Source organism: Rhinopithecus bieti, unplaced genomic scaffold, assembly GCF_001698545.2.
Source record: "Rhinopithecus bieti isolate Rb0 unplaced genomic scaffold, ASM169854v2 scaffold_13262, whole genome shotgun sequence".
Lineage (NCBI taxonomy): Eukaryota > Metazoa > Chordata > Mammalia > Primates > Cercopithecidae > Rhinopithecus > Rhinopithecus bieti.
The window spans coordinates 3,972,694-3,982,883 of record NW_016808004.1 but is presented as its reverse complement, the minus strand read 5'-3'; the positions used below and the strand labels follow the sequence as shown (position 1 = coordinate 3,982,883).

Genomic DNA, 10,190 nt, shown 5'->3' with positions numbered 1-10,190 from the left:
TTTTTGAGACGGAGTCTCGCTCTGTCGCCCAGGCTGGAGTGCAGTGGCCAGATCTGCAAGCTCCGCCTCCCGGGTTTACGCCATTCTCCTGCCTCAGCCTCCCAAGTAGCTGGGACTACAGGCGCCCGCCAACTCGCCTGGCTAGTTTTTTGTATTTTTTAGTAGAGACGGGGTTTCGCCGTGTTAGCCAGGATGGTCTCGATCTCCTGACCTCGTGATCCGCCCGTCTCGGCCTCCCAAAGTGCTGGGATTACAGGCTTGAGCCACTGCGCCCGGCCAATTTTAGAATATTTTAATCACTTCAAGAAAACCAGTACCCATTAGCAGTCACTCTCCACCCCCACTCCCCAGCCCTGGCAACCACCAATCTGCTTTCTGCATCTATGGACTTGCTTATTCTGGACATTTCATATAAATGGAATCAGACAGTATGTGGCTTTTTCTGACTGGCTTTTTTTCACTTAGCATGTTTTTAGGGCTCCTCCATGTCGTAGCCAGGGCTTCACTCCTTTGTATGAATGGATAATATTCCACGGGATGGGTAGAGACCACATTTTGTTCATCCATCTGTCAATCATTCATCATGGATGTTTGGGCTGTTTCCATCTTTGGGCTGACATGAAGGACGCTGCTATGAACAGTCATGTATACGTTTTTGTGTGGACACGTGTTTTCATTTCCCTCAGGTATATACCTAAGAGTGGAATTTTTTGGTAACTTTTTATTATGAAAACTTTCAGGGCCAAGAATGGTGGCTCACGCTTGTAACCCCAGCACTTTGGGAGACTGAGGTGGGAAGATAGGTTGAACTCAGGAGTTTGAGACTAACCTGAGCAATGTAGTCAGACTCCTGTGTCAAATAATAATAATAATACAAAAATTAGCCGGGTGTGGTGGGGCATGCCTGTGGTCCCAGCTGCTTCGGAGGCTGAGGCGAGAGGATCACTTGAGCCAGGGAGGTCAAGGCTGCAGTGAGCCATGATTGTGGCACTGCACTCCAGCCTGCGTGACAGATTGAGACCCTGTCTCAGTAAAACAAAACAAAACAAAAAACTTTCAAATGGATACAAAAGTAGACTATACCAAATGGTCTGTAACTCCCTTCCACTGTGCCCATCACCCAGCTCCAACAGTCATCAGCTTGCGGACGCTCTTGTTTCATCTGCTGGGTTATTTCAAAGCAAATGCTGGATTTATTTATCATTTCATCTGTCAATGTCTTTTATAATATTTACCTTTAACAGGTAAGAACCTTTTAAAAAGCAATTGTAATACCATTAGCACACCTCAAACAATATTATCCCTAATATCCAGTATTTCCTTCCAGGGTTCACATTTATCTGTTACCTTTCTTTTTCCAGTTGGATTGTTCAAATCCTGCTCTGGGAATGAGCATTTGGTTGAGAGGTTTCCTAAGGATCTTTAGTCCATAGGGTGCCTCTCCCACTTTTTCTTTCCCTCTTATTTGTGGAAGAAACCACGCTGTGTGCCCTAGAGAGTCTCTCAGTCTGGGTGCCTCTGAGAATGTGCACATAGCACCTGGAGGTCCTGTAAACCCATAGTTACATCTAGAAAATTCACCCAATTTAGATTTGTTTTTCTTTTTTTTCTTTTGTTGAGACGGAGTCTCGCTCTGTCGCCCAGACTGGAGTGCAGTGGCCGGATCTCAGCTCACTGCAAGCTCCGCCTCCTGGGTTCATGCCATTCTCCTGCCTCAGCCTCCAGAATAGCTGGGACTACAGGCGCCTGCCACCACGCCCAGCTAGTTTTTTTTGTATTTTTTAGTAGAGACAGGGTTTTACCATGTTAGCCAGGATGGTCTCGATCTCCTGACCTCGTGATCCGCCCCTCTCAGCCTCCCAAAGTGCTGGGATTACAGGCTTGAACCTGGCCTAGATTTGTTTTTCTAAAGGAATACTTAGTTCTTTAAAAAGAGAGACTTGGCTGGGCACGGTGGCTCATGCCTGTAATCCCAACACTTTGGGAGGCTGAGGCGGGTGGATAATGAGGTCGGAAGTTCAAGACCAGCCTGGACAATATGGTGAAACCTCGTCTTTACTAAAAATACAAAAATCAGCCAGGTATGGTGGCATGCACCTGTAATCCCAGTTACTTGGGAGGCTGAGGCAGGAGAATTGCTTGGACCCAGGACGTGTAGGTTGCAATGAGCTGAGATCACGCCATTGCACTCCAGCCTGGGGACAGAGCGAGACCGTGTCTCGAAGAAAAAGAGAGACACTTAATAAGCCTTGAGGGGATACTGGGAGCTTCCATGCCAGCGGTCAGTGTCTTGGGGACAGGGGGGCATCTGACCGTTGCTGGGCCCTCACCCACCCCCCACGGGCCAGCTGATGCCTGCCACTGAGTTGTGACTGGGTCCTGGGTGATGGCCTGCCATGTCTCCTCAGGCCCGAGCCACAGCAGCTTCCCAGTGGGACGCCGCCACCCCCCAGTGCTGCGCATGGTGCTGGAGGCGCTGCAGGCAGGGGAGCAGCGCCGGGGCACGTCGGTGGCGGCTATCAAGCTCTACATCCTGCACAAGTACCCAACAGTGGACGTCCTGCGCTTCAAGTACCTGCTGAAGCAGGCGCTGGCCACTGGCATGCGCCGTGGCCTTCTCGCCAGGCCCCTCAACTCTAAAGCCAGGGGGGCCACTGGCAGCTTCAAAGTAAGCGCCCCTCAGGGAGGACATAGCCCAGGGTTGGAGCAATGGTCCTGGCCTCTGTTAGCACTGTGGCCTCTCCTGGAAGGCCTTTCCCCTCCGGTCCCCTGTACTTGTTCCTCCTGTAGTCTCAGCCGAGATGCCCTCTCCTCCAGGAAGGCAGGTAGTGTGCCCCCTCTGAGCTCCCACTGCAAGAGTCGCCCTGTTGGTGTCCAGGACAGGTGAACTGTTGCATGTTTGGGATCCCAGGGACTGTGCCAGCTGCGCTAACTTCTGGGTCCTGGGTACGTAGTCCCTTCCTGGAATTCCGCACCACAGCAAAGGGTTTTCCCCCTGCTGGCACCTCCCTGAGCAGCCATGTCCTGCGTTTCAAAGGGGAGAGTTTCATCTTCATAAGGAGGCTCCAAGAGGGGACCCAGGCCAGGTCACTCAGAGCTGAGGCAGGTCTGGGACAAAACTGCACCCCAGCATCAGGACTGTCATCAGCCACCAGGAATACCTCAGGGACCAGACCCAGGGCCTGACTTGTCATTGCTGGGCCCCCTGCATCTTGCCCAACTTCCTGCACGTAGCAGCTGCCGTGACAGTTGCCATGGAACACTGGGGAACATTCTCAGCCTACCCCAAGCCGGTCCCTGTGGTTACCTGGTGACAGATCACAGAAAGTCTCACCCTAGTAGAACTCCTGGGCGTGGGTCAGAGCCTGGACTCGCGTCATAGCAGGACCAGGCGGCTGGGCAGGGAGAAGAGCCAGAGGGGCGTCGGGTGTCTGATGCGGTGTGCTGGCAATTGAGGGGTGAAGGTGGTTTCTAGTCTTGGTGATGGGGAGCCCTGAGGGTTGGGGGACAGGAAAGAAACAGCTTGCCAGGAGCCCTCCCCTACCCCTGCCACTCACACCCTTGGTGATGGTCCCACTGTAAAGAAGAGAAGACGTGGCTGTGCTACACGGCTGGAGGAGGGCAGATGAAGCTGTGAGCCCAGAGCCATCTGACCTCAGTCCATGTTCTGCTGAGTGTCAAGGGGCAAGGTGGCGGGGGCATGGGGCATGAGGCAGGGCAGAGCTTCAGGGTGGGGAGGGAGGGGGAGTCCAGAGGCACAATCTGTGGGAAAGCGGCAGGGGCAGGGTGGGTGGTTGAGAGATCATGAGATCCTAGAATCATAGTAGACAGTGCCTCCAAGGACAGTGGCTTCGTGCCTTCTCTCCGCCCCTCACTGCCTGCGGAGCCCCCCTGTTTGGAATGAGGCCTCCCATTCGGAGTCTTACGGAGGGTGGGGGACGTGAGGCACCTGAGGCTCTGCTTTCAGCCCACCCTGTGTCCTCCTCCAGTTAGTTCCCAAGCACAAGAGGAAAATCCAGCCCAGGAAGATGGGCCCCCCAATGGCCTCCAGGAGAGTGGGCGAGGCTAAGGGGAAGGGCCCCAAGAAACCAAGCGAGGCCAAGGAGGACCCTCCCAACGTCGACAAGGTGAAAAAGGCAGCCAAGAGGCCAGCAAAGGTGCAGAAGGCTCCTCCCAAGCCAGGCACAGCCACAGAGAAGGCTCGCAAGCAAGGTGGCGTGGCCAAGGACACGAGGGCACAGTTGGGAGAGGCTAGGAAGGTGCCCCCCAAGCCAGACAAGGCCATGCGGGAAACTTCCAGTGCCGGCGGGCTCAGCAGGAAGGCAAAGGCCAAAGGCAGCAGGAGCAACCAAGGTAGCTGTGTGACTTTTAGGGGGTGGTGTGGGAATGGGGGTCTTGACAGCCACTGGAGTAGGGTCGGGGAGCCAGCTCTGGAGAGGGGTTTCCTTATCTAGTGCATGTGCCCTGAGTACTGGGCTTGACCTGGAGAGACATGGTAGCTAGTTGGGGGAAGGAGGCAGACATTTCAAGGGTTATGAACGGGGAGGCAGAAACCAGGAGCGTGACTCATTCTTGAGGCAGGGGTCAGGGAAGGCTTCCTGGAGGAAGGTGTCTCAAGCAGGGGAAGGGCCTTTGCAAAGGCCTGGAGGCATAAAGAAGGTGGAATTTTTAGGCCAGGCGTGGTGGCTTATGCCTTTAAGCCCAACACTTTGGGAGGTCGAGGCAGGCGGATCACTTGAGGTCAGGAGTTTGAGACCAACCTGGTCAACATGGTGAACCCCCGTCTCTGCTAAAAATACAAAAATTAGCTGGGCATGGTGGTGTACACCTATAATCCCAGCTACTTGGGTGGCTGAGGCCGGAAAATCACTTAAACCCAGGAGGCGGATGTTACAGTGAGTTGAGATCGCACCACTGCACTCCAGCGTGGGTGACAGAGTGAGACTCGCTCTCAAAACAAAACACAAGAAGGTGGAGTTTTTGAGGAACTGTACATATTTCAGTCTACCTGCAGTGTTGGCAAGGAGAAGGTGTGAAGGGCAGCTGGAATCAGGGTTTTATCTGGAGGACGATGAGCTGTGGAAGGATTCTGACAGGAAGCAGCTAGGGCTAGAGTTATTCTTTTTTTCCCCTCTCTTTTAGAGACAGGCTCTTGCTCTGTCACACAGGTGAGTGCTGACCCCAGGAATTAGAGCCAATCTGGGCAAGATAGTGGGATCCCATCTCTGCAAAAAATAAAGATATTAGCCAGCGTGTTGTTGCACACCTGTTGCCCCAGCTACTTGGGAGGCTGAGGCAGGAGGCTCGCTTGAGCCTGGGAGGTCAAGGCTGCAGTAAGCTGAGATCGCACCACCACACTCCAGCACAGTGACAGAGTGAGACCCTGTCTTAAAAGAAAAAAAGAGTATTCTGGCTGCCACGCGGAAGATAAATTAAAGGCTCGAGCTGACAGGCCCATTAGACTTTGGCTTCGGTGGGCTTGGAGCACTAGTGCTTTGCATAGAGCAAGTGCTTCAGTTAACCCTCCAGCCACTCTGTGAGGGACATGCTGTTATTCCCAGTCTTCAAACTAGTCACTGAGGCTCAGAGTGGCTAAATGATTTGCCCCATGTCACATAGCTGAGTGAAGACCTAGGACCCAGGAGGGATGGGGGTTCCAGAGTCCCTGAAACTTCCTGCCCCACCAGCAGTGCCTCCTTCTTCCCCTACAAAACCTCCATCACATTCCAGGAGATGCTGAGGCCTGCAGGAAAACCACCGCTGGGAGTAAGAGTTCAAAACCCACGGCCAGCAAGGTAGGCGCCTGCATGACTTTCCCAGCCTGGCTGCCTGCCCTGAACAGGCCAGAGCTTGGGCATCTCACACTCAGCCTCTGGAAGGGTCAGCCAGGGATGGGGTTCAATTTCTTTTCCTACAAAGCACAGTCTACCACCTTCTTCTCTCTGCTCCCCCGGCACCCTGGGGTGTTGCCATCCCTGTCTTACAGATAAGAGCCTAAGGCTTAGAAGGGCGATGTTGTATACCCAGAGCCACCGAGCTGGGATTTCAGCCCTTCCCAGCTGTCTCTTTGCTCCCGGTTTGTTTTCGTATAGGTCACGAATGGTGCTGCTTCCCCGCCCAAAAAGAAGGTGGTGGCCAAGGCCAAGGCCCCTAAAGCTGGGCAGGGACCAAACACCAAGGCTGCTGCTCCTGCTAAGGGCAGGGGGTCCAAGGTGGCACCTGCACACTTGTCCAGGAAGACAGAGGCCCCCAAGGGCCCGAGAAAGGCTGGGCTGCCCATCAAGGCCTCATCATCCAAAGTGTCCAGCCAGAGGGCTGAAGCTTAGGGCCAAAGGCAGGGGTGGAGAGAAACCCGAGCCTCCGCCCTAGTTTTTACTCTTCAGCAAACCACTGCTCTATGTATTTCATTGTAAGCTATTTATCAATAAAGACTTCTGTTGCTTTTTCCTCACAACTGGTGTGGGCAGAAGCTGAGGTTCAAGGATTTGGCCATTCGGTCCTTCATGAACATCCGCTGAGCACCTGCTGTTTACCTGGCCAATGCTGGGGCTCTGATAGGAGGTCCTGCCTCAGGGATACAGACTGTGTGCTGTATGGGGCTGCGGCATAGACATCAGATATCGGGATGCAAACGGGCTGGTGGAGGGAGAGTAACCCGGCCCTGAGATCAGGCTTCCAGGAGGAGGTGGCTTTTGATCCTAAAGGATGGGTAGCTGTTGTCAGGCAGATGACGCAGAGGGTGCCATCTGTGGGGTGGGATGAAAGGAGGGGATCTGTTTAGAAAGACCCCTCTGGCAGTGGAAAGGAAGGATTAGAGTAGCTGAGAAGAGAGGGAGACCTTCCAGCCACTGGTTCCCGAGTGCTCCTGGGCCCGGCGCTGTGACAGCCAACAGGTGTCCTACTCCCCAGCCAGCGCCTGTGCTCTGAAGAGGTAGGGCTGGCTGCTAGTTTAGACAGCATTGGAGGGGCTGTCTGAGCAAGGACCTGTGTCTGGAGGGGGTACCATTTCAGCAGAAGGAAGAGTGAATGCAAAGGCCCTGGGGTGGGAACATGCTTCTCAGACTGGGAGCTGCAGGAGAGTCTGTGGCTAGAGCCCAATAAAGGGAAGAACAGGAGTCTCTCCGACAAGGTCCAAGGTGCTTTAAAAACATCCGTGGCACTCCTCACACGGAGAGACAGGCTCTGTGTCCCTGCCCCTTGACTCCAGGCTCTATGCTTGACCAGTAGAATTCAGTGAGAATGATGCTGTGACAATTACTGGGTCCCACCTTAAGGCAGCTTCTACTTCTTGTGTTTGGGGACACTTTTTGTTTTGTGATACTCACTCTTCGAACTTGGCCACCATTCTATGGGAAAGCCCAAGCAGCTTGTGGAGAGGAACTGAGGACTCCAATTTTCAGCCCTCGCTGGACTCTCTGACCAGCTGGTACCACGTGCCACCATCTGAATGCAGCGTGTTGGAACTGCATCTTCCAGCCCTAACTGAGCTGCCCCAGCAGAAACCTGGTGGAACAGGGACAAGCCTTTCCTGCCAAGCCCTGCCCCGATTGCAGATTCATGGGCAAAATAAGTGACTGCTGTTATTTTAAGCCACTAGGTACTGGGGTGGTGTGTCCTGCAGCAGTAGATCTTTCTAAACAGATCCCCCTCCTTTCACCGGAACAAGGGCTGCAGGGTAGATGACGGCTGGATCACACAGGGCCTTGTAAGCCTAGGGCAAGCACCGTGGGCTTTATTTTAATTGTTATAGGGAACCATTAGAGGACGGCAAGCAACAGAGTCTCTGCAGGCATGTGAGCAGGCAGACAGGCCTGCGAGGAGGCCCCTGCTACAACCCAGATGAGGGGTGGTGGCCAGCCAGGACATGTTCACAGAAGGAGGGTGAGAAGTGGCAGATTCTGGATCGCTGTTGAAGATGGTGTGAACCGGCTCTGCTGATGGATTGGATGTAGGAAGGGTCACTGATGAGTCTGCAGTTTGGGTTCTAGACAGCTAGGTGACTGCTGGGTGACCATTTCCTGAGGCAAGGACTCGGCACGTGCCGGGAGGCTGCCGAGATACGGTCTTGATGACAGGTGGCAGCCTAGCCACGGAGGACAGAGAGAAGGAAGGGGTGGACTAAAGGGAGTCAGAAGCAAACTGCCCAGGACTTGAGAAGGGGGCAGACAGGGTGCAAAGGGAAGGAGGCTGCTCAGCATGGGGCATCAGCCGCTCCCTTCCTGCCCCTGCTCCATCACCCCACCCTCTCCCCTTGGAATCCCGGCTTTGCCTAGATGTGCTGACAGCCTCCCTGGGGTGTCTGTAATGTGGCTGCCAGCAGGACCCAGAGGGGGCACCCAGAGCAGATGGTGGAGTGGGGTTGGGCTGGTGCTTCCTGAGGAGAGGTCTGCTCCTGCCCCTCATTCACGGCTTGACGCGGTGCTGTCGGAGGCACCTCCAGGCAGACTGTGGTGTGGGGGGCATGAGTGGGCATCTCATATCCAAGAGCTGGGGGCAGGGGTGGGAGGTGTCTAGCGTCCATGAAACTTTGGGCAAGTTACCTCCCTAGCTGCAATGGCTTCTTTCCTTTTCAAAGGAGTTTAGTTTGAGGATGCTACATCAGGGGTCCCCAGCCTCCTATGACCCTCAAAGGGTAAGAGCCTCCCTCCTGCCCACAGCTGCCAGGTCCTCAGAGCCCCAGATAAGGATTATAGCTGGTTCATGGAAGGTGGTTCCTTCTGTGCTGAGAAACGACTCTGGAAACTAGAGATTTCCTCCATTTGCAAATACATTTCTAAACTTCAAGGAGGAACTGAATGTTAATCAGACATTAAGACAGGCTGTGGAATATTTAATGACATAGAAAGATGTTACTGACATATTGTCGCATGGGGGAAAATCAGGTTGCAAAATGGTGTGCACACCCTGAGTGATCCTGAGTTCACTCCTCGGCCCCGCCCCATCCAAGCACCCCATGCAGGTGGCGTTCTCAGAAACGCTCGCCACGAGGGGTTAGGGCAGCTTTTATTTTCTTCACGCTTTTTGTGCTTCCTACATTACTCTGGGAACCCTGTATTCATTCCAGAATCACACCCACCCCTCTCACCCTCAAAATGCTATCAAATGTGCTGATAACTTAAATTAGAAAATCTGCTGCTTAATAAGAAGGAATCAATGCTCAGAACAGAAAATGTGAAAGATAAAGACTGTCTTTCCACACAGAAACCACTGTAGGAAAAGCTATTTTAAAGCAAAAGGTTGTTTACTTTTCTCCTCACTTTTCTGTTCTCATTAATTTTAGAACTGGTATCTGTGGGATTTTGTTTAAATTTTATGAATCTTTTGTCCTAGTTCTTACTCTTGATAAATACATGTGTAACTATTTTTCCTTCACAAAAGCAAGAAATTAAATGGAGTTGCTGTACCTTTGGAGCTGGCTCTCGAGATCTTTCCCCGGGGTCGGGGAGGAGCCAGCAGGGCTGGAAAGGGATGTCTGCATCAGGTTCATTGTTCTTGTGGGCAGGGGTGAGGAACAGCCTGTACTGTGGGGAACAGCGTTTAGGGTTAAACTGGGCTTGGGGGTTCAACTGCCTGCTTCCTTGTCTGAGAAATGGGCTTAATGCTATGTATTTTTTAAGCCTGATGAGAAATTCAGGGCAAGTTAGTGTCAGTTCCCTTTCCAGGGTGGTCACCTTTGGCCGCCCCACCCACTTGGGGGACCACTGTGGAGACTCTGGCCTGGAAGGAGCATGGGACCTGGTCCTTATTCTGTCTCTTCCTGGTTGTGTGACCTTGAGAAATGCTTCAGCTGTGCTGAGCCTCAGTTGCTGCGTCTGTCATGTAGGGATGCTAGCACGTTCCTCATGGGCTTGTTAGAGATGAGGTTAGGAGCAGGGCCCACCCAGTTGCAGGCAACACACAGTAGCTGTGAAATCTTCCTGGAGGTCCTGGGGTATCCTCAGAGCTTAAAGAATGGCGGCTCCGGGCCAGGCCCACAGCATGCACGCAGCCTGCACCGTCTCGTTTCATCATCTGGCCTCTGCCTTCTCAGAAGCCAGTCAGGTGCCTGCCCAAACCTCAAGAGTACAGCTGAGACAGAAGGGATGGCAGACTCCCTCCTTCCTCTCTCTCACAAACTGGTAAAGAAACTGCAAAGAAACTGCATGTTCTTCGGCTTGGCTATCTCGGGACAAAGGCTGGAGCCCACAGTT

The 10,190-nt window shown here is 53.3% G+C and overlaps 1 protein-coding gene across 5 annotated transcripts in view; it reads left to right on the top strand.

Annotated features, from left to right (window-relative positions):
• The window catches only part of H1-8 (H1.8 linker histone), a 9,484-nt gene extending 3,030 nt beyond the window's left edge, over positions 1-6,454 (top strand). Inside the window, exons 3-6 of one of the 5 annotated variants that reach the window (XM_017884965.1) lie at positions 2,409-2,668; positions 3,990-4,353; positions 5,731-5,795; positions 6,093-6,454. In XM_017884965.1, the coding sequence (XP_017740454.1) occupies positions 2,409-2,668; positions 3,990-4,353; positions 5,731-5,795; positions 6,093-6,326 (923 nt within the window). In that variant the 3' untranslated portion in view covers positions 6,327-6,454. Of the gene's footprint in view, positions 1-2,408; positions 2,669-3,320; positions 3,465-3,489; positions 3,634-3,989; positions 4,354-5,730; positions 5,796-6,092 lie in introns of those variants that run through there. The other 4 variants (XM_017884967.1, XM_017884966.1, XM_017884969.1 and 1 more) reach the window with 4 other exon arrangements.
• Positions 6,455-10,190: the final 3,736 nt, after the last annotated feature.